Source organism: Mustelus asterias, chromosome 20 (genome assembly GCF_964213995.1).
Source record: "Mustelus asterias chromosome 20, sMusAst1.hap1.1, whole genome shotgun sequence".
NCBI classification, from domain to species: Eukaryota; Metazoa; Chordata; class Chondrichthyes; order Carcharhiniformes; family Triakidae; genus Mustelus; species Mustelus asterias.
Genome location: NC_135820.1, coordinates 49,226,517 through 49,254,235, shown reverse-complemented (window position 1 = coordinate 49,254,235; position 27,719 = coordinate 49,226,517). Strand labels below are relative to the sequence as shown.

At 46.2% G+C, this 27,719-nt stretch overlaps 1 protein-coding gene across 1 annotated transcript; it reads right to left on the bottom strand.

Annotated features, from left to right (window-relative positions):
• Window positions 1-256: 256 nt before the first annotated feature.
• LOC144508514 (CCN family member 2-like) lies at window positions 257-27,719 on the bottom strand. Its single transcript, XM_078236499.1, has 5 exons — window positions 27,578-27,719; window positions 26,866-27,082; window positions 12,230-12,478; window positions 5,919-6,133; window positions 257-1,386 (listed from the first exon to the last, which is right to left on the bottom strand). The coding sequence occupies exons 1-5, from the start codon at window positions 27,635-27,637 to the stop codon at window positions 1,135-1,137; spliced, it is 993 nt and encodes a 330-aa protein (XP_078092625.1). The 5' UTR covers window positions 27,638-27,719; the 3' UTR covers window positions 257-1,134.

The following is a 27,719-nucleotide window of genomic DNA, read 5'->3' as shown; positions in this document are numbered from 1 at the left end:
ATGCCCAGTCTACCAGGTTAGAGCATAACTTGTGGACAAGCAGGGCAACCCAGATAGCAACTATGTTTAACTGTGCATGTGTAGATGCTATGCACTCGTGTAAAGCCATGGATTAAGGGTGAATTGTGTGATTTTTGCTCTTGAGCGATAAGAAAAACTAAATAAATAGCCTCATTTAAAAGTTGTGCAAGTAAAGAAAAATTAAAACGAGTTATTCAGAGCATTAGTGTGTGTATAAAATGATGAAAATAGATAAATGAGTACACATCTTTTATTTACAAAGTTAAAATACGATTCCTTACCACTTGTTAGGCACATGTGTACAGTGACACCTCTTTTTAATTCATTACTATAAAAAAGTAATTGACGATAATGTGTACTGATATATACAGAAATTTACAAAAAATACATTTCTCAAGCAGAAAGTTTGAGAAAATAGTCTTACAATTTTGATTGCTGGTATAGTCATGCAAGTAGCATTCACTCTTAATTAAACATATAACAATTTATTGTACTACGATTGATTGATTTGAGATAAATAGTCTAATCTTCAATTATGCTGTAGCTAGATGTCTCTTGTATTGTGATGGTTCTGAGTGCTCACACTCCCATTCTGCTAGGTTAAAGATCTGGGCAGTGTTCCTGTAAACTCCAACATTGTGCAAAGACTGCAGCCCTGTGACATCCTGTAGAGGGAGCTTATAGCCCAACAAATGAATATTAGGGTGGGGACTTTGAATCCTCAGCTGGTCTAACCGAGGTCGTCAGTTGAACATCAAAGATGTTCATGTAGGTTCTACATATATTTCATGCATTACAGCAGCAATGAGCAGTGTAGCTTCAGTATCTTGTGGCACAGAATTTTATTGTTTCTGCAAAGCAATTAGTGGCTGATACGTAGTCAGGGAAAGTGTTCACTTTGACTATTTATGCTGTGAGATTACGCTACTCAGTGCTGGAAACTCAATTTTAAAGAGGTGCTCTGAATATTAAACAGGAACAGTTGTATACCTACTATTTCCATCTATGTTGACGTGTTTAAATCTTCAGTAGCGTGACTTTTGTTTTATGCTGTACAGTCTTGTATGGAAATAATCTGTTCCTTAGTGTTGCAGCATGTTAGAAGGTTCCATCTTATTTGTAAGCATGCGAGCAGTTATAATGACAAGCACAGGAGATGATGAACATCATTTGCTGTTTCACAATCCTGCTATGCTTACAGTTGAACTCCACGAGTTCTGTTCTGGTTCTATGTGGAGTGCAGCAGCGTCCATCTGAGCATGAACCACAGTACCTGGGTCTATAAGCCTTAACACTTATGCAATTGTTGTATTCGAATTGAATCGGTTGAGGTGCCCTTGTTGTTGGTCTGCAAATTGTCCTTCTCTGAAAAGAGGACATATGTTGTGTGTGATATAAACAGAACACAAAAATATGACATGAAAAGCAATTATCTGGATTGAAACTACATCTCACTTGTGGTTTCTTTATATTGTCCAATATGCGCAATATCTCCAATCACGGGGAGGCGATGGCCTAGCGGTATTATAGGTAGACTGTTAACCCAGAAACTCAGCTAATGTTCTGGGGTCCCGGGTTCGAATCGCACCATGGCAGATGGTGGAATTTGAATTCAATAAAAAAATATCTGGAATTAAGAATCTACTGATGACCATGAAACCATTGTCAATTGTCGGAAAAACCCATCTGGTTCACTAATGTCCTTTAGGGAAGGAAATCTGCCGTCCTTACCTGGTCTGGCCTACATTTGATTCCAGAGCCACAGCAATGTGGCTGATTCTCAACTGCCCTCTGAAATGGCCTAGCAAGCCACTCAGTTCAAGGGCAACTAGGGATGGGCAATAAATGATGTAAGAAGTTTAACAACACCAGGTTAAAGTCCAACAGGTTTATTTGGTAGCAAAAGCCACACAAGCTTTCGGAGCTCTAAGCCCCTTCTTCAGGTGAGTGGGAATTCTGTTCACAAACAGAGCTTATAAAGACACAGACTCAATTTACATGAATAATGGTTGGAATGCGAATACTTACAACTAATCAAGTCTTTAAGAAACGAAACAATGTGAGTGGAGAGAGCATCAAGACAGGCTAAAAAGATGTGTATTGTCTCCAGACAAGACAGCCAGTGAAACTCTCCACTCACATTGTTTCGTTTCTTAAAGACTTGATTAGTTGTAAGTATTCGCATTCCAACCATTATTCATGTAAATTGAGTCTGTGTCTTTATAAGCTCTGTTTGTGAACAGAATTCCCACTCACCTGAAGAAGGGGCTTAGAGCTCCGAAAGCTTGTGTGGCTTTTGCTACCAAATAAACCTGTTGAACTTTAACCTGGTGTTGTTAAACTTCTTACTCTGTTTACCCCAGTCCAACGCCGGCATCTCCACATCAATAAATGATGGCCAGCCAGTGATACCCATGTCCCAGGAAGGAAATTTTAAAAATCTTCAATTTCAGAGCTGCATAATGATAATTATAATTGTCTTTAACTGAGACAATTCCATAAATAATGGAACACTGTAACAAGACAGTGCAGAGCTTCACAAATACAATCCAACTACTATACAGGGGACCTGGATTTCGCAGTCATCAGCAAATGAAAGGTGCTAGCTTTTCATTACACTTACAGATTTTCTATGGGCTTTTGCCCATAGAGATGTTATCTAACTAATGTAGCCACTTGCAATGGCTACCCACTCCTGCACTGCAACCTTCTGTTGTCCCCCAAGGATCTATCTTACCTTCCTCCTATTTCTCTTCCCCATGCTACTCCTCAGCGACATTATCCAAAAACACAGCATTAGTTTTCACATGTACACTGATCACTCCACTTCACCACCACATCTCTTGACTTTTCCACTGTTGCTAAATTATCAGACTGCAGACTGGACATCCAGCCTGATGAGCAGAAATTTCTTCCAATTAAACGTGAGGAAGACATGAATCTTTGGTCCCCATGCAAACTCCCTCGCTGATGGAGGGTATTTTACCGAAATTCCTCTAAGTGTCAGGCTCAGGCAGAAAACCGGCGTGAAGCTCTCCAGCTCCACTAACCAGTTTCCTCTCCAGATTTTGAGCCTCTCAGTCTTTTAAAAAAATGCATGGGTGCGGTTCACACTGTCACTCTGGCACCTACTCCACTGAGATTGGAAGGCCATTTCTAAAGGACGCCCCGATCAGAACACAAAGTTAACTTCCCCACCCACCATGGCAGTATCAGGGTCACCCCTACCCCCTCCCCACCCCATGCCCTCCCAATCATCATTGACATCCCCACCTCCACCCCCCCTCAGTACCTCCTCTCTCCCACCAGCACACATAAATGAACCATCCTCTCCATGGGACCCTACGAGGACCAAACCCTTGGACTGGCCCCAACAGTCCTGGCAGTGCCAACCTATGCCTGGGGACAGTACCAGGACAGTGATTGGCCATGTCTTCCCAATGCTCCCCACCCTGGGGGGGCTATACTTATCCTTGAGCACCTGGAGGGATCCCCTTGACTGTCTCTCATTTGACCAAACCTGTTGTAAACCTTGTTGGCATGGTGTTACCTCAGCGAGGTATGAATATTTAGTAAGGGGAGGGATCATGTGGAACACATGAAATGTTTTAAAATTTATTGGCGGAAACCTCATGTTGTCGCCAGCAAGGGGTGGGGATAATCGGGAAATATGATTTCTGGAGAGAATCGCGTTTCTGGATTCTCTCCGGATTCTGCGCCCACACTGGCCATCTTGTGCCAGAGCGTTTGGGCTCAAAATTGCCCATTGACTCCATTCTTCCCCCTGACAACAATCTGAGACTAAACTGTTTGCAACCTTGGTTTCATACTTGACACCGAGATGGCCCTCTGCCCAAAAATTGCCTTGCCTGATTTTGCTTTTCATTGGTCTTGGGTGGGGCGATTTTCTGAACCCACTCCTCAAAGCCGGCTCCTTGGCCCATCATTGGCTGGCTTGTTAATGGGGTTTCCCATTGTTCGCACCTTCTGCTGCCAGGAAACCCAAGGTGGGCTCTCGCCATGAGCAGGAACTGCCGGAAAATACAGCCTTGGGTGCTTTATTACATTAAAGGTGCCATATAAATAGTTGAGTGCATGCCCTCAATAAGGGACCTAGGACCGGTGTATGTCATTAACGAATCAGATTAAAGAATCTTTCTGAGAGTTATAGAGTCTTAACCAGGAAGGATAAATGTGAGGTTATCCACTTTGGTAGCAATAATAGGAAGACAGGTCATTACTTGAATGGGTGTAAATGGAGAGAGGTGGATACTCAGCGAGACCTTGGTGTCCTTGTTCATCAGCCGCTGAAAGTAAGCGTGCAGTCACAGCAGGCAGCAAAGAAGGCAAATGGTATGTTAGCCTTTGTAGCCAGAGAATTTGAGTATAAGGATAGGAATGTTTTACTCCAATTGTATAGGGCATTGGTGAAGCCACACCTGGAGTATTGTATGCAGTTTTGATGTCCTTGCTATAGAGGGAGTACAGCTAAGGTTTACCAGGCTGAATATTGGGATGACAGGTCTGTCATATGAGGAGAGACTAAGTCGGTTAGGATTATATTCACTGGAGTTTAGAAGAGTGATGGGGAACTCATAAAAACTTATAAAATTCTAACAGGGTTAGACAGGATAGATTCAGAAAGAATGTTCCCAATGGTGGGGGAGTCCAGAACTAGGGGCCATAGGTTGAGGATAAGGGATAAACCTTTTCGACTGAGATGAGGAGAAATGTCTTCACCCAGAGGGTGGTGAATGTGTGGAATTCACTACCACAGAAGGTAGTTGAGGCCAAAACGTTGTCTGATTTCAAGAAGAAATTAGATATAGCTTTTGGGGCTAAAGGGATCAAGGGATACGGGGGGGAAGGGGGGGGGGGGGTGGAATCAGGATATTGAATTTGATGATCAGCCATGATCAAAATGAATGGCAGAGCAGGCTTGAAGGGCTGAATGGCCTACTCATGCTTCCAGTTTCTATGTTTCTAAGTGTCAGTTAAAACAATCAACTCAATGTCAAATCAGGTGCAGAATGCCAAATAAAGAGAGGGAAACAAAGATGGGATTGAGAGAGAGGTAATCGAGACATCAAGAAAACATTTTTAAACAATTATCTTAAACCTCCAACAATAATTCAGAAATGAAAACTGAGACCTTGCACTTGTTAAAGTTAATTTTCAATGCCACAGAGGTTTTTTGACAGCAATTAAAATCTACCACACCATTAAAAATTCACTTTGACTTACATGGACAAGCCTTGACTTTTCCTGGCACATAATGGGGGCGGGCGAGGCTAGGAGAACAGCATTCTCAGTTGGCCTCAGGCGGGATCGTACGAACCTCGGACGGACATGCCGGTAAAATTCCGTCCTTTATACCCCTTCCATGTATATCACTGCACAATCTCTTGTTATAGCGCAGCTTCTGGAGGAGCAGGGCAATTGAGATGGCAGCATCCGGATTTTCAGGTTTAACTGAACCATGTGCAGCTCCCAAAAGTTGCTTTCTGATTTGTTCTTTAATGATGGTGAGTTCTGATAACCAACCCATTATTTTTACTGTAAACTCCAGGTCAATGGAATCGAACTATCACACAAACACATATCCTGTAACTTCTAATAACGCTTGTTTATGTTTTTGGCTGAATCCTTTGTTTATGTAGTGAATACTCAGTTTTCTACTGTTCTCTTTCTTTTGGTAGAAGGGTTCTCATTCACCACATATAATCAGTTTACATAGAATATTATATACCAATACTTCAAACACTTAACTACCAAAGCATTGTTTTGCCCTTATTTAGGTTAGGCAATTTAACTTTCTTAATCTTATCATAGTGTGCTTCATCAACAACAATTTGCTGAATAAATTACGAGCTAGTAAATGATTTATTATTATTCACCATATGAGCTTGTTCTGGCTGGCTTTGTTGGCATGGTCTCACTATACAAAGTTGACTTTGTGATTCCAAAATACAACGGTGATTCTTGTTGGAAATCCGAGTAGACACTCCTATTCCACAACTCCTGGAACAGGCACTCCACTCACTGCTTTGCTCTGGACAGTTGTAAGGCACACTGGAGGGATATCTTCCATAGAATGCTTCCGATCTAAATGCTGAAGTTAAAATAAACAATAGCCTTAGTTATTTCAAAATTAGCTATAAAATTAACTAATAATCGGCCTTTTGGCTAAGATCAAGTGTAGTATGGTCGGCAGCCCATGGTCGGCCGCACTTGGTCGAGGTCATTAGGTTACACTGAAGCTTCATATGTTTCATATGAAGCAATTTTTTAAAGCGGCATCTCGGCCTTTTGGCTAAGATGCAAATGAGCTCAAGTCTTGGAGGAGGAACCTCCCCCTTCTCCAATCAGCTTGGCTCATGTAGATCAGGCCCAGGACAGGGTGGTTTGGTCGCTCGCCCTGTCTTGTCAGCCTGGATCTGAAATGTCTCAACTTGTTGAGACTCTGAATTGGATTTGATTTGATTGAATTGGAAAAGTATTTTTAAAAAAGTCCTGAATTCACAACTCACAGTCTTGCTGCTATCTTTTTTTAACTGTAGTCACTTCCTCAGTCTTTACAATCTTACTGCTTCTCCTTCTCTGCATACTCTCCAAAATGAAAGCGATGAATGCGCTTACAGCTGGATAACAGGTACCAAAGTTTTACTAATTTTCTTCAAATCCTTTTGCAGATGTCTGAGGGATGATGAACAATAGGAAGAGGATCTGAAGAGGATTAGGGGAAGGAATTATTGCCTCGACCTTGGCACACACTAAGTCAGATACAGGGGAAAAGCATGCAGTATTGGACCAGTAAGCTGCTGAAGGCATTGATGAAGGCAAGGCTGACACAAGCCCACAAAGGATATCTGTCTTTATTAATATCGACAATCTATTTCCTCTCAATCCTGAATGTAAACTGTATAGCACTTCAGTAGTAACAGTTCAGAAAGCTGTTGAGGATTATAAACCTATAGTAACACTTGTTCCTTTTCCCTATCTGTATATTTTCTTCAATCCAGAAGAGGATAGGAAGCTCAAGATCTGGAGGAGTACCCTCCCAAAGAACCAGTGTCATTTGCGCAATCTTCTCCAACACCAACCCAGAGAATGGCACCTCAGTTGGGATTGAGTCGAGTAGAGTCAGATGCACAGGAGAATTCATCATTCTGCCCATCATGTCTTTGCGAGCTCTCTGGAGAAGCAATAAACTTGGAGCCACCCCTCCCCCCACCCCTTCTCTCTGTAGCCTCGCACATTCTTCCTTTTCAGATAATAATCCCATTTCCTCTTGAATGCCTCAATTGAATCTCCACCACATTTGCATTCCAGATCCTCACCACTGGCTGCACATAAAAGATTTTCCTTGTGTCACCATTGCTTCTTTTGCTAATAACTATAAATCTATGCTCTCTGGTTCTCGATCCTTCCACCATTGGAGACAGTTTCTCCCTACCTACTCTGTCCAAACACCTCATGGTTTTGAACATCTTTTTCAAATCTCTTCAATACCTGCTCTTCTCCAAAGAGAACAGTCGCAACCTCTTCAATCTATCTACAAAACTGAAATTCCTCATTCCTGGAATAATTCTCATGGATCTTTTCTGCATCATCTCTAATGCCTTCACCTCTTTCCTAAAGTGTAGTGCCCAGAACTGGATGCAATTCTCCAGTTGAGGCTGAACCAATGCTTCATACAGATTTAATGTAACTTTCTTGCTTTTGTAAACTATGCCCCATTGGTAAAGCCTAAGATGCTGTTTGCTTTATTAACCGCTCCCTTACCTGTCCTGCACTTTCAATGATATGTGTACATATACACCAGGTCCCACTGCTCCTGTACCTGCTTCACAACTGTACCCTTTATTTCATTTCTCTGCATTCTTCCTACCAGAATGTATCAATTCACAATTCTCTGCATTAAACTTCATCAGCTACTTGTCTGCACATTTCACCAACCTGTTTGTCCTTTTGAAATTCTACAGAATCCTCCTCACAGTTCACCATACAGGCCGACTTCCAACTTATCTATCGTCCATAAACTTTAGAATTGTGCCCTTTGCACCAAAATATAGGTTTATATAAGGAAGAGCAGGGATCAAACAATAACAACCTCCGGTCTGAAATACAACCATTAACCACTACTCCCTGTTACCTGTCGTCCAGCCAATTTTGTATCTATGTTGCTATTGCCCCTTTTTTTTCCATGAGTTCTGGGTTTGCTCAGAAGTCTGTTGTGTGGCATTTTATTAAATGCCTTTTCTCAGGAGCAGGAGATAGGGATGCCCAGGATCTGGCTTTGCAGAGGACAAGCCCAAGTCCTAGTTCTAGAAGATCAAGATACAAACCTCAGAGACTCAGCTTCCTTGATGTGAACCAGGAGTTGTCAACAGTACTGAATAGCTTGCTTGCGAGTTGCCGCAGCATGTCCAAGACAATACAGCTTTTTAAAGTTTATTTATTAGTATCACAAGTAGGCTTATCTTAACACTGCAATGGAGTTACTGTGAGAAAACAGCAGTTCCATTCCAATATGTACAGCAGTCTGCCATTTACCATAGTCTATCTGGTCACCTCTGGCTGTGATACAGTTAGAATTTGTTAACAGGAGTCTGGGGCCAGAATTTTCTGGCCGTTCACACCTTGCCTCCGCTGCTGCCAGTGAGAATGGGGAATTTGGCGCTCAGCCAAATCTCCATTCACTGCAGCGAGACCGGAGAATCCCAGCTGCGGGCGAGGTCGGAGAATCCGGTCCTGGTTCAGTAGCTTCACAAGTTCTGAATGAAGTCCAAGCTGATTGTTACCTGCTGATTTCAACACAAGAGATGTGGGTTTCCAGAGTGCTGATGATTTCATACAATCCCATTTTCACTTCTCCAATCATAGCCAGACCATCTCCACTTATGGCTTCTCATCTTGCTCTTAAATCGGTACTTCAAATCCATGAAGAATGTGTGCTTGATCCCCTCATCTTCCACATCTACAGGCTGCTTCTTGGCAAAATCATCTGACGACATCTATCCCTTAACATCCTCCAGTCAATCACCTTCAATCTGCCCCTTTGTTTTTCTGTTTGTTAGCTCCTTCCCTTTGCCTGCTTGGAGGTGTTTAAACCCAACATTCTTATTTGCTCCTTAAACCCCTAAATCCTCAGCAACTGCTCTTCTAAGGCCCCCCTTGGCTGTGGCCAAATTTTTGAGCACATTTCCAAATATTGGGTTTAATATTCATTTTTGTCTGATTCTGCCTCTATGTTTCTCTTTCCGAGGAAGTGCTATATAAGTGGAGGTTGGTATTATAATGCTTGTGCGATATGGGAGGGTCAACAATTAAATACTTAATAACTAAGGAAAGAGCTAGTATGTCCACTGCACACCTGGCTGGGCATTTGTTTTAATTATCAATTATGCAGATTACCATCAATCCTCAATCAAAATGGTTTCATCCTGCTCCACATATTAAAAATGGGTAAAATATTGGCCATTATTCGAGACTATCTGTTTGATTATTTTGTGCTTTTAAACCTAGGAACATAGAAACTAGGAGCAGTAGTAGGCCATTCGGCCCGGTGAGCCTGCTCCGCCATTCAACATGATCATGGCTGATCCTCTGGGGAATTCTCTGGTCTTGCATACCCCGTTACCGCTGCCAGCGAGAACAGAGAATTTGCCGGACCAGATAATCCCAGCCACAGGCAAGGTCGGAGAATTCCAGCCTCTATCGCAATGCCATATTCCCACTTTCTCCCCATACCCCTTTATTTCATTAAAATCAAAAATACTATCTATCTCTTTCTTGAATACATCAATAACTTGGCCTCCACAGCCTTTTGTGGTACAGAATTCCACAGGTTCATAACTCTTTGAGTGAAGAAATTAGTCCTCATCTCAGTCCTAAATGGTCTATGCCTCATCTGGAGACTGTGTCCCTTGATTCTAGATTCCCCAACTAGAGAAAACATCCTCCTTCCATCTAGTCTGTCCAGTCTTTCAAGTAGATCTCCTCTTATCCTTTTAAACTTTAGCGAATACAGGCCCAGTCGAATCATTCTCTCCTCATAAGACAGTCCTCCCAACCCCAATATCTTCTGCACTCCCTCTATGGGTAGGGAGACCTTTCTTGGGTAGGGAGACCAAAACTGCAGGCAATACCCCAGGTGTGGTCTCACCAAGGCAGTAAGACATTACTACTTTTGAACTCAAACCCTCTTGAAATGAAGGCCAACATACCATTTGCCTTCCTAATTGCTTGCTGCACCTGCTGCTCCATTTTTATTTACTGATGTACAAGGACACCCAGATCCCTTTGTACATCCACACTTCCAAATATATCACCATTTTTTCACACCGAAGTATAACTTCATATTTAGCCATGTTGTACTGCATCTGCCATCTGTTCGTCCACTCACTCAACTTGTTTAAATCACTTTTTGAAGCCTCCTTGCATCATCCTCACAACTCACAATTCCACTCAGTTTTGTGTTGTCAGCAAACTTAGAAATGTAGGGCCCGATTCTCCCAAAAAAATTCTAAGTGCTGATTGGTGGGAAAAATGGTGTAATTCACAATTGTTTTTTCAGTGGGAGTTCAGGCTCGAATCTCCCACACTCTGTGCAATGCAGAGGTCACAATCATGAATACCATTAAAAGCTCAGGAGACAGGGCCTATTCACGTCAGAGTCTGACAGTTCCGGGCCTCTGCGCATACGAAGTGACCCCGAACTGTCAGACTGCAGTTTGCTGGCCAGGTCCATTGCTGGCCAGCCCGGGACCCCCACAGTGCTGCCCCTTGCGACACCCCACGCCCGATCACGGCCCGCACAAGCATTCCCAGGCAAGCCCTGACCGCCCCCCCTCCCCCACCCCACCCCCCCCCGGCCCCCACCACCTCCCTCCCCTCCCCCTCCCATCCCGGAGCACCGCAATCTTCAGCCGCCTCCCCTGTCAGCAGTGACGATCCTGCCAGGAGGCAGACCCTCCCCTCCCCACAAAGGGAGGCAGACACCCTCCCACCCACTCCAGAAGGCAAACCCCCCCCGGCAGACCACTCCCCCAGCCCGCCCCGAATGCTGGCCTCCCTCCAGCCCCGACCAATCCTAGCTACAGAGTGGCAGCGGGACCCCACACCCTCACCAATCGCCCCCTAGGCCCTGCCCACAAGAGGCCCCGCCTCCTTGGTCCCATCCTCTAGGCACTGCCCCTTGGCACTGCCCAATACCTGGTGGGCAGTGCAAAGGTGCCCCCTGAGCATGGGCACTTTGCCCCTTGGGCAGTGTCAGGGGGCACAGGCTGGCACTGCTAGGATGCCCATTCCCAGGGCCGGCACCCTTGGGGAGCCCCGATTGCCCCCACCCCTTTTACTCCAGCGGGGTTTCCCGTTAGTTCCCCGAACGTGGGGAGCTACTCTAAACCCTGCCAGAGTGGCGGGGTGGGAGATGCTATCGGGCCTGGAGAATTCAGTCCTGGGCCCGATAATGACATTTAAAATAGATTAAAAGTAGATTTAAATTACTTACCTTGTCTTCCTGCCAGTTTCCAGCGTGGTCCCGATTGCACCTGCTCTCCGGCTGAGACATATATGCATTGGGAATGCACGAGCGAATTCTGCGAAATGGCCGACACGAGCATCTCCCAACCCGACGCGCCAAAAAACGTGCCCGTCAGGATGGGAGAATCGGGCCCATTACATTTGGTTCCCTCATCCAGGCTATTTGTACATATATATCGTGAACAGTTGGGCCAAAGCACTGATTCCTGTGGTACCCATTAGTCACTCAGAAAAAGACCCATTTATTCCCACTCTCTGTTTCCTGTCTGTCAGCCAATTCTCGATCTATACCAAGACATTACCCCCTATCCCATGTGCTTTATTTTTGCCACTGACCTCTTATGAAGGACCTTATCAAAATCCTTCTGAAAGTCCAAATACACCACATCCATCGGTTCTCCCTTACCTATTTTACTAGTTATGTACACAAAAAAATTCCAGTAGATTTGTTGAGCATGATTTGCGTTTCATAAATGAAGCTGTTTAAGTGATATACTAAACTATCTAAGTGTGATTTAAAACACTCAGTGGTACAGGACACATTCTTACTCTGATCACCTAGGCTGCCAACCAAATCAATCACTACAACCAGCTTCTACGTTCCTGTAACATGTGAGGGTTGAAATGTGTTATTATTTACTAAAGAACATGGAATAATTACCTGCCAAGGCATTGCCAAAGATACCATTGTCTTGCTTCTCACATATCCATTGTGGACAGCATTCCCCTGGGATCTCAACACGTTTTGGGTAAGGACAGTCTGGCCCAGGCAGACGGACGTCTTCACTACAGCGTGGGATGCAACCGATTCCTCCATCCGAGCACCAACAGTGATATTTACAGCTGGGCTGGAACACATCTCCATCCTTATAGATCATCCCATTGTATTCACATGTTCCAGTTTCAAGTGCTAGACACAATTTTAAAATGTTAATAATTCATATCTCGTTTACACTGAATTTCACCATAATACAGTCCAATATGTTCAAAAATATGACACTATTACTTTATATTATAATAGAATATACAAGGCACGGTAGCACAGTGGTTAGCACTGCTGCTTCACAGCTCCAGGGTCCCGGGTTCGATTCCCGGCTCGGGTCACTGTCTGTGTGGAGTTTGCACATTCTCCTCGTGTTTGCGTGGGTTTCCTCCGGGTGCTCCGGTTTCCTCCCACAGTCCAAAGATGTGCGGGTTAGGTTGATTGGCCAGGTTAAAAATTGTCCCTTAGAGTCCTGGGATGCGTAGGTTAGAGGGATTAGCGGGTAAAATATGTGGGGGTAGGGCCTGGGTGGGATTGTGGTCGGTGCAGACTCGATGGGCCGAATGGCCTCCTTCTGCACTGTAGGGTTTCTATGTTTCTATGTTTCTAAGGCAAGGGATATGTGGTCACCAATGATGTCCATTACTCACACTTACTTACAGAACTTGAATAGGGCTTTACACTTGCACTTATGGGTGGCGATAACCCAGTGGTATTATTGCCAGGCTATTAATCCAGAAGCTCAGCTAATGTTCTGGGAACTTGAGTTTGAATCCTGCCATGGCACCTGGTGGAATTTGAATTTTCTTTTAAAAATCTGGAATTAAGAATCTACTGATGACCATGAAACCATTGTCGATTGTTGCAGAAACCCATCTGGTTCACTAATGTCCTTTAGGGAAGGAAATCTGTCACCCTTACCTGGTCTGTAACTCCAGGGACACAGCAATGTGGTTGACTCTTAACTGCCCTCAGGCAACCAGAGATGGACAATAAATGCTGACCAGCCAGCGACGCCCATGTCCCACGAATGAATTTTTTAAAAACTGTGAGGGAGTCAAAACAGTGCATCGGCCTCCAACACAGACATGCAACCGTGTGAACAAGACTAGCACTTTGGGTGGAATTCTCTGATCTCGCACTCCCCCCACCACTGCTGCCAGCGAGGACAGAGAATTTGGTGCTTAGCAGTGTGACCGGAGAATCCCAACCGCAGGCAAGGTCGGAAAATTCCAGCTTCTATCTTATGAACAAATCAGTATGAAGATTGATCAGTAAATCAGATTAACACATGCAGGAAGAGTCTATATCAATCAATGATGTTAGAATATCTGATTCAATGCCAAACTATATTGGGAAATGAAATAGGAGGATTGGGAGAGAGAAAGAGAAAAAAAGATAAAGAAAGTAAGTTTTAGGTCATTTAAAAATATAGGAATGAAATACCATGGTTGTGAAAATGAGCTTTCAGTGTCAAAGATTTATTGGCAATAATGGATGCCAGGATTTTCTGGGGCAGGACCAGTAATTCCCATTCAAAGCCAATGGACCTTTGGCTGGTCTGTCAAATTTTCTGTCCCACCCGCGAGAATTCTGCCATGGGCGTGACTGGAAAATCCCAGCCGAAGACTTATAACGCCATTAAATTTCAGTTTCCGCTCGAATGGAAAAAAGACACTATTTTGTTCTGGTGGGTTTGCAGACGATCTACTGGGCAGCAAATGCAACTTCTGTGCACTCTGTGTTTTAATGGCAAGTCTGTTAAGTAGGGTGCAGCTTCTGGAGGAACAGGCTGGCTAAGGGAGCAGTTTCCCAGATGTGTTTTCTGGAAATTGCCATCTAATTTACTCTTTAATAATGGTGGTGCTGATAGCTACAAAATTATACTCACTACAGAACCAGGGCCATTATATGTCTTAATAGTCTTTGACAAGATATTGGCCTGGACTTTGCAGCAAGAATAATGATGAGGCCATTAGTGTTCCCAGTTACCATGGCGTAGCTAAGGCAGCAACTTCTGGCACCTGCACTTGCGCAATGAAAGGCAGAAATCCGGAAATTGCTGTCAGATTTCCCTGCTTCTCCAGAAGATTCATGCCGAGAGATTTGGCATTAAAATAAATGAAAGGAGATGAAAGTGTAGTACTTACACACTGGATATCCATTAAGAATGCCAACAGAAAGTGCCAGGGCTTGTCCCTTCAAGTGCAATTGTATCTAACAGCTTGCTAAGTAATTATCAACAAACAATCTCTTTAGAGCTAAAAACAAGTTACTTTTATAAATGTGGAGCTGCGATCCTTCAGATCTTAATTATTTTTGGAGATTTTTTTAAAATTATTTGTTATTTACTTTTTATTTTTGTCCTTTTATCTCCCTCTTAATCCCACCTCCCTCTATTTTTGCTTTCTGTCAATTATTTGACAACAGTTAAATATTCTAACTTATATTTCCTGATTTAGATTCCATTGGTCAATTTTAATTTTATTCAAGTAGGTGGATTCAGGCTCTACATGTCACAATGAAGATTCTTTATTTTGACTGGTTTAAGAAGACAGGCTATTGGTTGCCTCGTTTACAGGTCCCATGTCCCCTGCAAAAGCAACCGCACTGTTTCACACTTAGTGACCATAGGTTACCACTCAAAAGACCATGGAAATCTGTGGGTAACTGCAAGTATCGTGAATGGAACGTGTTGTTGATTCTCCACTGACCACAAAACTTGGGTCATATCAAAGGCAGAATCTTCACTTACTGCCTGCATATCTGTAAACCTGTGCACAGAAGACTGCAGTGATGATTCAGTTGGGTGCATAATCATGATGCTTCGGTGCCACAAAGAGATCGTTTGTATTTTTATAGCACTTTTCATGATCTTGGGACACTCCAAACTGCTTCACGGCCATTGGTGGTCGCTAGTTGCTGTGGTAACCCCCAGGACTTACATGGGGAATCCCTGATTGACCTCCCAGTAGGACTCATGGTTGTTGATTATCTTACCAGGTGGAACTCATAGCTCACGCCCTTTATAAAGCAGGCCCCTGAGTGGGTATGGTGCTGTAACGTCCCAGTATGCGTTCACCACAGGCTTGTGGCTTTGCTTTTACTTTGTGTCCCGAGTTATTACAGTTGCTAAGTCCACCCCAGCACCCGCCCACCCCTATTCCTCCTTTAAGATGCTCCTTAACCAAGCTTTTAGTTCTCTCCCCTAAAATTTCCCTATGTAGTTGGGTGTAAACGTTTGATTGATATCTCATGTGAAATGTCCTGGGATATATTTCACTATTAAAAGGTGCTGTAAAAATACCAATTATTTTTTAAAGTGTTATCATGCGTAATGGGATTTAGTTAAAAAAAAAGCTGCACTGTGATTGAAATGTGCTCTTTACAAATCAATAATGTTCTGATAATTCTTGAACTTTTGTTGCTGTGAATCAGTGAACACAGAAGCAAACGCAATCAAAGTGGGAGAGTTGGTTAGAATAGAATAGAATCACTACAGTTCAGAAGGAAGCCATCCAGCCCATCGAGTCTGCACTCTCTGACAGAATATCTCATCCAGGCTTTCTCTCCGCCCTATCCCCGTAATCCCACACATTTTCCATGGTTAATCCAGGTAACCTACAAATCTTTGAACACTAAGGGGAAATTTAGCATGGCCGATCCACCTAACCTGCACATCTTTGAAATGTGGGAGGAAACCCACGCAGACACGGGGAGAATGTGCAAACTCCACACAGACAGACAGTCACCCGAGACGGGAATTGAACCAGGGTCGCTGGTGCTGTGAGGCAGCAATGCTAACCACTGTGCCGCCATGTCACCTCTCCGACCAATGAAACAATCTATTCCTCCACTAGATTTGTGAGTGAAAATTGCAGTATTTCCAGATCAATGCTGATTCTGGGATTTCATAGAAATTCCAGATTAAATACCAATGCAGACATAAAAATAATAAACCTTGTACCTGTTTTAAAAATAGGCAGCGATATTCTGCGAGAATATATGTCATGATTATTTAATTTAAAATGCCTCTGAATGAAAACAGGCAGATGTAACATTGATCGTCACAGAGGCTCTGAAGCCTCATGTTTTATTAAGCCACAAGGTAAAGTCCAGCATCGGATTGTAAACTCAGTGAATATTTATATTTGACTGGGTCAGACAGTGAAGACTGTTAGTGGATTGACCCAGACAATATATTATATGAAGGCTGATCTAGGATTAGATATGTTGATAAACATTTAAAATCCAATTGACCTAAAAATGTGTGTGTGTGCACACGCATGCATGCCCGCTTGTGTTCCTGTTAAAGCATCTGCCTTCTTAATTCCATGGGTTGTGTGCTGATGCCTGCCTGAACACATAACAGGGAGGCTTAGCAGAGTGCAACACTAGCACATGTGTTCTACACAGCCCCCAGCTCTTAAAGCCCGTTTGCCACTGCACCAAATTCTCACTTTGCACCACACCCCTATCATTCACCATCAGCAATCCCTAGCACTCAGAGCTCACACTTTAACACTTAGATACTGCAGCTCATCTTCATACATCCTCAAATGATGTCACTTCATAACTGTCACTTGCTGCCACCAAATATATCCAGTATTTAGCACTGGCAGGCACATCACCCAAACACAGTGCAATATCACTCAGATCTGAAGAAGTCATCTGGACTTGAAACCTTAACTCTCTCCACAAATGCTTCCAGACTTGCTGAGTCTTTCCAGTAATTTATTATTCAACACAATCACTCATATTCTTCCCTATTGCAGGACAAGGTAGCTTGAAATGCAAGGGAGCATGGGTGGCATGGTGGCACAGTGGTCTCACAGCGCCAGGGACCCAGGTTCGATTCCCAGCTTGGGTCACTGTCTGTGTGGAGCCTATGCATTCTCCCCGTGTCTGCGTGGGTTTCCTCCGGATTCTCCGGTTTCCTCCCATGGTCCAAAAGACGTGCTGGTTAGGTGTATTGGCCGTGCTAAATTCTCCCTCAGTGTATCCGAACCGGCGCCAGAGTGTGGCGATTAGGAGATTTTCACAGTAACTTCATTGCAGTGTTAAATGGAAGCCTACTTGTGACACTAATAAATAAACTTATAAACTTAAAAAGCAGAGAACCGATGGTGGCCAGGCATTCCTTCATCCCTTGGGCTCCACATCATAGGATTGGCCCTGCACTGGTCCTAACAACTTTGAGATTAAGCCATACTGTTCACAACCTTGGTGTCATATCTGATCACCAGATGAGCTTCTGTGCTGCTGCACCCGTGGCCCCTCCAAGTCGGATCAGTATTGTGCCTGGGGTTGGGGAGCACAGGGGCCTCTATCCCCCCAGATCTACGAACCAGTGCCTATCTGAACAGCACTGTGCTGTGGGACTCTTGCAGCCACCGCAACAAAGGTCTGAAGTTCGAGCAGAGGTGAGTTGCAAGGTGAAGGTGAGCAGATGAAGATATATCCACACATCATGAAGACTACTTCATTCCATCTCTGCAACAACGCCCAACTCCACTCCTGTCTCAGCTCATCTATTCCTTGAACCTTCGCCCTGACATGGTTACCTCAACACTTGACTCTTCCGATGCATTACCAGCTGATCAGCCATGTTAGTGCCAATTAATAGCATTCTCACCTCTGAGTCAGAAGGTTGTGCTTTTCAGCCCACCTCAGGACTGGAGCACAAACATTAGGGCTGCCACCCTGGTGCAGGACTGAGGGAGTGCTACAATGGCAGAGGTGTCCTCTTTTAGGTAAGACATTAAAGCCGAAGTCCTGCCTGCCCTCTGGAGTGGAAGTAGATGATCCCACAATGTTATTCTGAAGAAGATCAGGTGAGTTATCTCCAGTGTCCTAGTCAATATTTATCCTTCAATTAATATCCCAAAAACAGATTATCGGGTCCTTATCGCATTACTAATTGTGGGAGTTTGCTGTGTGCAAATTAACTGCAATGTTCCCTACATAGCACTTCAAAAGTACTTCATAGATTGTAAAACACTTTGACACAGCCAGTGGTTTTGAACATCAATATGGAAGTGCAAGTATTTCTTTCTTTATCCTTCATAAACCTGTGGTCATCCAAAAATCTGCTGCCCATGATCAAACTCGCACAGTGTTCCATTCACCTATTGCTCCTGTGCTCTCTGAGTGACATTGGAACCTGATCAAGCAACACATTGATTTAAAAATTCTCACCCTTGCTTTCAAATCCCTCTACGGCCAAACACCTTCCTATCTCTGTAATCTCTTCCAGCCCCACAATCTTCCGAGATACCTGCTGTTATCTCATTCTGGCTTCTTGAGCATCCTGATTGTAATCACTCCACCAGTGGTGGCCATACCTTCAGTTGCCTCGGTCCTTAGCTTTGAAGTACCCTCCCTACTGTTCTCTGCCTCTCTACCTCACTTCCCTCCTTCAGCACATGCTTTAAACTTAACTCTTTGACCAAGCTTTTGGTCACTTGATCTAATGGATGGAATTCTCCCAACTCGCCTATGGTGGGTTTGGAGGCAGACGGGTGCAGTAAATCTGGCAGGAGCCAAAAAAAAAAAAATCGGAAACCCGCTGACGTAAAATCCTGTTGCAATTCTCCCAATCGTGGGATAATGGCGGGTCACTCTTCCCGCTGACAGGTGGTGCAAACACCATTTACCTCTCATGAATGCTGATTGAAATAGCTGCCCACCGGCATCCGGCCTCCAGCAAGAGACACCGCATGAGGAAAAGGGCTAGGGGAAACATGAGCATCAACCAGAGGCTGAGGTGCAGAGACCCAGACATCACCAAGGGTCCTCATCCACAAGTCTCCTTTGTACAAATTAATGAGAGGCAGTGCAGACAGGACTGTGATTGTCCAGAGATCTGGTCCATCACATATGCTACTTGCTCTGAGAAGACCGGATGTCATGTGGGTTTCGAGGCTTCCCCCTGCCAGTGGCTCCGAAAGTGACAGCTGCACTCAATTTCCTTGCCTCTGGGTCTTTCCAGGGAACAACTGGGGACCTGTGCAGCATTTCACAGTCAGCAACACATCAGTGCACTCAGGAAGTGACCAATGCTTTTACAGAGGGCCTATCACTGGGCCTGATTTTACCAAAACGTCGCGCCCGAATCACGGTAAAGTTGGGCATCGGGCCTTTAACGCGATCTGCACCTGAATCCAAGCAGATCGCGCCTTTACCGATACCCGATTCGGGTGCAGTCCGGCCCACGCCCGAATCGGGTGGCCCAATGATTTAAATGCATGCAAATGCATTTAAATCGACTTTATGAAATGCGCGCCCAACTCTACTGCCAAATCCCACTTTACCGTCTTCTGGCCCGATCCGCATCCGCGCTATTACTGACCTGCAAAATAAAAGTCTGAAGCCACCGCTGCAGCCTCCGAAGAGCGGGGTCAGAGACTGCAATGGTTCTCTGACCCAGGTCATCATCTGGTCGGGGCGGGAGGAGGAGAGGAGGTGTGACATACCATCCCCGGGGGCGGGGGGTGGGAGGGGAGGGGGTGTGACATACCATCCCCGGGGGCGGGGGCGGGGGGGGAGGGGGGGGGAAGGGGGAGGAGAGGGGGTGTGATGTCTCATCCCCTGGGGGGGGGGGCGGGGGGGGGGGGTTTGGGGGGGTCGGCTGCCAGTCTGCGGCCGATGGCTCCTGGCACCATCACTGGTACACTACCAGCCACAGATTACTCTTCCCTGCAGGGGCAAGAGAGTGGGAGAGATGGCTGTGGCTGGTAGTGTACCAGTGATGGTGTATCCCTTTACACTGTGGAATCGGCCGGTTCTGCTTCATCTTCTTAGCGAGGAATCGCTTCATCCGGAAGGTTTCGTGGGATGGCATGGCCGCACGTCCACTCCGACAGGAGGCATCGGCCGCAGACTGGCAGCGGAACCCACCCCCCCCCCAGAGGATGATACGTCACACCCCCTCTCCTCCCCCCCACCCCTCCCAGGGGATGATACGTCACACCCCATCTCCTCCCACCCCCCCCAGGGGATGATACGTCACGCCCCCTCTCCCTCCACCCCCGCCCCCCCCCCTCCCCCCCCCGCCCCAGGGGATGATCAGTCCCACCCCCCACCGACTAGAGGATGAACATCAGAGAGCCACTCTCTCCACTTTATTTTTCGAGCCCGGGCGCACTCTGTCAGATTTTTTTCAAACTGCGCATGCGCAGTTCAGAGCTCCAATCGGTCCGCCAGCGCTAAGCCCCGCCCACAGCGCGGATCGGGCCGGAGCCGGCAAAATACGTATGGGCGCGCTGGAAAGAGGATTCCAGGCGCGGATCTATTTGACGCCCAGATTCGGCACTTCGACTCAAAATGGTAAAATTCCCCCCACTATGTGAACTTTGCTCTGGATGATGACAGAGAGGTTCAGAGATTCACGGGCTTCGCAGCTATCTCAGGATTCCCTAGGGTGCAGAGATCAATAGACTGCACCCATGTGGCAATACGGGTTCCCTGGAAGCAGCCCTTTGACCGCAAGGGTTTCCATTCCGTCAACATGCAGCTGGTATGTGACCATCGAAAGCACATCCTGCACACCTGTGCACGTTTCCCTGCGAGTTGCCATAACTCCTACATCTTCCATCAGTCCCATGTGCCTGGGATCTTGAGGGGTCAGAAAGTCTGCAAGGATGGTTGCTGGGGGATAAAGGCTACCCACTTAAACATTGGCTCATAACACTGGCGCGTTGCTCTTGAGCCGAGGAAAGTTACAGCGCTGCTCATGCCACCACACGCTCCCTCATAGGGCTGCTGAAGATGCATCAGATGCCTGGACCGCTCAAGTGGCTTGTTGCAAAACGCACCGGAGGGAGTTTGCCACATGATAGCAGTTTGCTGTATCTTTCACAATCTGTCTATGTAAGGGAGGTGAGGACCTGCCAGAGAGTGAACTGGAGGAGGAGGAGACCTCCTTGGAAGATGAAGTTGAGGAGGTGCAGGAACTCCTGGGGGATGCGGAAGGACAACATGAGTGCCCTGATACCACTGAGAAAGGGAGGTGTGGGAAACATGCCTGTGATACCCTCATAGCTGTAAGGTTCCAAGAGGAGTAAATCTTTAAGCTCAATCATCAGGAGACATCTCTTCTAGCCCTCCAAGGCATTTCAAGGCTGCTGAGGGAATAGCTGAACTATTGCTGAAAGGACAGGATCTGCATTCACACTTTGGCCTTATGTGTTCACTCTGGGTAGGTCTTAGCTGTGATCATGGGTGTCCTGGTACGCGCTCATTCTGTCAACTTAAAAAGAAAAAAGTTTATTTATTAGTCACAAGTAAGCTTACATTGACATTGCAATGTCGTTACTGTGAAAATCGCCGAGTCGCCACATTCCAGCACCTGCTCGGGTACACTATGAGAGAATTTAGCATGGCCAATGCACATAACCAGCATGTCTTTCGGCTGTGGGTGGAAACCGGAGCACCCAGAGGAAACCCACGCAAACACAGGGAGAACGTGCAGACTCCACACAGACAATGACCCAAGTCGGGAATCAAACCCAGGTCCCTGGCACAGTGAGGCAGCAGTGCTAACCACTGTGCCGCCCATAAAAGTCCAGCAATGTAAATTGAGGCTAAATGCCCCCCACACCTTGTAAGGATGTAAACACTGCGCAAAGAAAGTGTGGACAAGCATAGGGCTCTCATCCTAAAGTGCACGTCTTGGTTTGAGACACCATCAGTTAGGAAACCCAGATGCGTAGAGATCCACAATGCTGATAAGCACTCCTCAGCCATTGCTATCCCTTGAGGACTAATGATTGAGAACTCGCCCATCAGAAATTCTGAATAAAGAATTACACACTTCTCCCTGACAACACAGTATCACAAGGCCCTGAGGTTGACATCATCTGAATGTTAATCTTAAAAGGAGACACCCTGGAGTATGAAAAAGGTTGAACTTTGGAAAAAGAGGCCAATTCATTCACAGTGGTACAGCACCCATGACCTTGAGGTGACATCAAAACTTTGTAACTTTTCTGAACCTGCCATTGGTGTTTCCCTGGTATCTGCAGCAAGGGTGAAGGTAGCCTGCTGACTGCTACATCCTGGTGCCTGTGATAACCTTGGCAGACGTCCTCTGGAGGGGACCAGTCTCATAATAGCCTCCTGCTCAGGGAAAGAAGCACCTGGCGGCTTGCGCTGCTGGAGTTTGCGTGGGCACAGGTAGAGGGGATTCTGAGCGGCTGCACACCCTTGGCGTGTCCTGAGTAGAGGCTGACATTCACCCTCTCTGTGGCTGCCAGAGAGCCCCAGCCTGACTCCTAGAAAAGTTGGGGCATCTGGAGGAGGTCAAAGTATCTGGTCCCCATGTGACCTCATCAGGATAGTGCCCATCAGAGTGTGTAGCCATGGAGTGCAGGGCTGAATGCAAATCATCTGCTTCCTGCACTGGATGATGCTTCGTGGGTGTAAGGCAACCAGGCTGACCTCCTGAACATTGGCTTCCCAGGCCGGAGCAGTGAGGTTGGTGTGCTTCCTAGAGCCATCCCTGGGGTAGAGGACATGCCAGTGGACCCAGACCCTTCCGAATAAGGGCCTCAAGGACCTGGCGCTGAAAGCCTTCTCCTTGAGGCAGTTAGCCTTCACCCTCTCGGTTCCGAACATGTCAGAGGGTCTGGTGATGACAGGTGGGCTGGAAAGAGTGATACGAGTGCGCTGGACTGCACTGGGGCCTCCGAACCTGACAGCTTAAGGTGGACGGATGAATCAGCTGCCAGAGAGTCAGAGGGGAACTTACCTTTGCATAATTAATGATGATCCCGGACTGAATCTGGTATGGGATCCCGCCATTCTGGTCAGTGGGAAATGTGCCGACAGAGCCACCTACCATTGCACTTAGTCTCAAATTGGAGAATTTCACCAAATATCTCCTTATGTGGCTTGGTGTCATGTTATTGTTCTTTGTGAAGTACCTTGGGGCATTTGTATGGCATCTTTCATGTAATAAGTTGTTGAGAAAAGATGGCATGGCCAAAAGCATTGTGGATGGTGTTATGCTACTGCCTTAAGCCCCGTCTCAACTCCCATCTCCCTCATATTCTGCTATATGACATGAATTGCAAGCTACATCTGGCATGACCATGGACTTTTACACCTCATCTTGTCTCAGCTCAATCCTCAATTCTGATTTTAAGCTTTTTGGATATACAAGAATTGCCGCCTGGTCAGTCATAGCAGTGACATGAGAAAGAGGAAGTACTGGACCTGTGGAGGAGAGGAACTATGACTCTGTTGAGCTACCAGAGGAGGTGGAAGAGACAGATACAACTACAACATTTAAAAGACATTCGGACAGGTACATGGATCGGAAAGGTTTAGAGGGATATGGACCAAATGCAGGCAAATGGGACTTGTTCAGTTTAGGAAACTGAGTCAGCATGGACTTGTTGGGCTAAAGGACCTGTTTCCATGCTGTATATCTTTATGACTGTAACTGTCACTTAACCTGACGCTCACAGCCACCAGTTCAGATACTGCACTGTGCAAACTTTAGTCATATAAACCTTACAAAGTCAGGATCTGCACTTGGTGAGTCACCGAGCATAAGTTGGCTCGTGCCAGGCCGAAGGGAAAGAGTGACTCATTTGCCAACTTCCTGGAGGCGAAGGTGTTAGATGAGTTCTGTTGCAAGTTTACGCAGATGAGCAGTTAAATGCAGTGGCATACAGAATAACATTGATGACCAAGCTACCAAGATGCTCGGTCCATTGACAGACTGCCAGACAACCACTTGTTCTCCCAAGGAGCATGGAGGAACCTGGCTTCAACATGAGATAGGGTATTGCACAGAACTTGGAGCCCATCCTTTCCGGCGTGGATGCAGTGGCCAATTCCATGACAGCACTTTTGGGCCCAGATGTGATCCAGCATCTGATGGCTTCTATTGCTGGAGCGGCAGAAGCCAGCTAAAGTCTGAGTGCTGCAGGTGAAGATCAGATACAGGTTGTGTGTGTTGCCATGCAGACTCCCTGGCATTATGACCCCGATTTCATGGTCTCAATAGTGGCGAACACTAAGATGTTTGATGTTACCAAAGACCATAACAAAAGTGCATCTTCCAGGGACCAACTTGCACTCAAATTCAGAAGGTGCGTTTTGCCAGAATGGGCTCCACATGTCTTTCCAGGACCAGACAGCGTGTAAACATGGGTTGACTGCACTGTACTTACACTGGTATTTGCACTGATTTATTCAGGGCAGCCTGCACCCACCGCTTTCCCCCATCCCAGCCCCTTCGACAACCCCCCCCCCCCCCCCCCCCCTCACCCGACTATCCTCCAACCCCCGTTAACCCAGGCTTGGCTCTTCATTCTGTGTCTAAAAGCATGGCCTCACACCATTTTCAGCTTTCAGATCTTGCGTTGCACCAGCACCAATGTTGATCCAGAGTTCAATTTTTCAGTCAGCCATTGATTTTTCAATCATGATTTGTTATCCTAGAGAATTACTCTACTGTACACATGTTAGTGAACAAACACATTCAATATTTGTCTTAATATGTTTTGTATTGCAGTCGATACTGGAAAAGCCAAACACTGAGTGGATGACCATTTTACCAAATCTCTTTATTCTCTTCAGGAGTGTGATACTGTGACACATTGGATTGGGTTTTCCCAGTTTCTTCATAGTCCCAGTGCTGGTCTCAATTCTGAGTTGGGGGTCTGGAAGTGGTAGGGCATTGGGCACGATCTTCCCAGAGGCAGTAAATTAGGAAGGCACCTCCAAGTGCCCGATACATGGAGAGGGAAGTTAGGAGGCCCAAACATCGGGCGTGTAGAGATGTCCAGCTGGCAACTCCACCAGGAGAGGTGGGTGGTGCTGAAGCAGGTAGGAGAGTGTGAGTGCAGATCAACATGGAAATGTTCTCTAACACCTTCTGTCAATGTTACACTGAGAAAGCCCACAGCAAGTAGGGCGGCACAGTGGTTTGCACTGCTGCCTCACAGCGCCAGAGACCCGGGTTCAATTCCAGCCTCGGGTCACTGTCTGTGTGGAGTTTGCACTTTCTCCCCATGTCTGTGTGGGTTTCCTCCGGGTGCTCCGGTTTCCTCCCATACTCCAAAGATGTGCGGTTTAGGTTGATTGGCCATGATAAATTGACCCTAGTGTCAGGGGGATTAGCAGGGTAAATGACGGTTACAGGAATAGGGCCTGGGTAGGACTGTGGTTGGTACAGACTCGATGGGCTGAATGGCCTTCCTCTGTACTGTATGGATTCTATGATTCTATGATACATTGGGCCTTCAGTGTGGGGGGGGGAGCCTTCGTCACAGTGGCAGCATTTGGTCAGCGGCGTCTTTACTGCAACATGGCCTTCTGCTGAGAGGTCATTCTAGGGAGCTGGCAGACTCCATACAGGATGGTGGGGGGGAGTAGTTCCAACAGTGGGAAGACCCCTTTCCATTAGAAAATGGGGCTTCAAGTGGCATAATTGGCTGCCTGCTGCGTTGGAGTGGGCTACCAACTTTCTTCCTGCCCACTCTTAGAGTTTTCCCGACATAGCTCTATGCTATTTTCCTGTCCCCCCTGTGCCCCACATCTCCATTCCTGCCTGCACAGGGCTGTGAAAACTCCGTCCGTTACTTCAACTCCTATTCATAGAACCCGACAGTGCAGAAAGAAGGAGGCCATTCAGCCCATCGAGTCTGCACCAACCACAATCTCACCCAGGCCCAATCCCCATAACCTCATGCATTTACCCTAGGTAGTTCCCCTGACGCTAAGGGTCAATTTATCATGGCCATTCCACCTAACTCGCACATCTTTGGACTGTGGGAGGAAACCGGAGCACCCGGAGGAAACCCACGCAGACACGGGGAGAATGTGCAAACTTCACACAGACAGTGACCCAAGCCGAGAATCAAACCTATGTCCTGGGGTTATGAGGCAGCAGTGCTAACCACTGTGCCACCGTGCCACCCCAACTGTGCCACCACGCTGCCCCTCTATTCTCACTGTTCAGGAAGCCTGGAACCCTCCACGTGCAGTAAAGCATGGATCAATCCCCTCGCTGAGTGCATTTCCCATTCTAACCCATCCACTGGGTGCCAATCCCTTCCCCCAGCCAAGATATTAGATGACTGAATCAGACATTGGCCTGTTTCTGATCTCCAATTGCCAGGAATGTCCTCTTGGAGCCAACCCAACCCAAAGAGACCCAGCTCCTTAAGGAGTTTAATCTTTGCTGCTCAAATCAATTTCATGGATGATATTAAAAAAATGACTTAACCGTGTCTATTGATGGGTCTTAATGCATCATCATTAAATGTGACTCAAAACACCCTGATTGACATTGCAAGGTATTTTAAGTATTGTAGCATGCAAATATATGGCAATTAAATTTAACACTGCAATGTTAGCCTAAGCTGGTGTAAGAAACAGATGTACACAGTGATGGAATGGCCACGGGGTAGGTATTCGGGGAGCAAATTATGCAACGGGCCGAAGGGCCTTCTTCCATACACTTGTGGGTGACCCCATATATACACAATTAGTTACCTTTTATTGGCAAGTAAACTTACAGGTGCATATCCCTCTGGTCCCAGAGTAGCCGATGCTGTGGTCACAGACCAGATGCTGCTGGGGGTCACACACGTCCAAGACGGTGCAATATTCTCCCAACTGCTTGGCACAAACTTGGCAGCAACCGCAAGCGTCCAGCACCACCGGGGCTCCCGGAGGGCAGCGGGGGAGAGCCGGGGGGCAGTGGCAGGGGTAGCGGCAGAACTGGGCACCAACCTGCGGGAGAAGAGAGCAGCCGTTATAACATCTTATCACCTAGGGAAGAGCATGGCGTGCACACTGGAGGCGGAGGTGTGATCGGGGAATAACAATTAATTAATCCCAGTGAGAAAACGGGAGAATGGAGAACCTCTTGTTCCTGTTAGGAGATCCGCAATCCTCGGAATTGTGGCTGCATTCTGAATTGCAATGTGAATCACAGAAACAGGGCGAAAAAATAAATTTTAAACCTTTCCAGTTAACCAGGTCGAAAAGTCAACTTTCCCCTGTTGCATTAGAAGTCACTATTATTGCCAAAGTGTATCATTCCACTGGACACTGCCCCAGCCTGAGAAAAAAAATACAAACCTTTGACAGCTACCAATAAACATAACTACTACACTAACTTCACTGGGAATCTGCTGACATGGGGCAATAGCTTAAATAAACTATCGTTCGATAATATCTAACCTGCCTTAAGTGCAAAATAGGACTACAGATTGGTTTCCTCACCTTGGATGCAATGCACAGGATATAAAACGCTAGCGTGCTATCTGCCCAGAGGCTCCTCATGCTGTTTCTGTGCTGTGCGCTCCAGGCTGCGATGTGCAGATTCCTGCAAAGTTGCTGGTTTTAAACTTTTTTGCAGACTCCT

Bases quoted from the DNA above. Each gene is read 5' to 3' on its own strand.
- LOC144508514 (XM_078236499.1), bottom strand. From the start codon at position 27,637: ATGAGGAGCCTCTGGGCAGATAGCACGCTAGCGTTTTATATCCTGTGC. The intron at 6,134-12,229 runs GTAATTATTCCA...TTTTAACTTCAG, and splicing joins CTTTGGCAATGCCTTGGCAG to CATTTAGATCGGAAGCATTC. The intron at 1,387-5,918 runs GTGAATAATAAT...TCCTCTTTTCAG, and splicing joins AGCCAGAACAAGCTCATATG to AGAAGGACAATTTGCAGACC.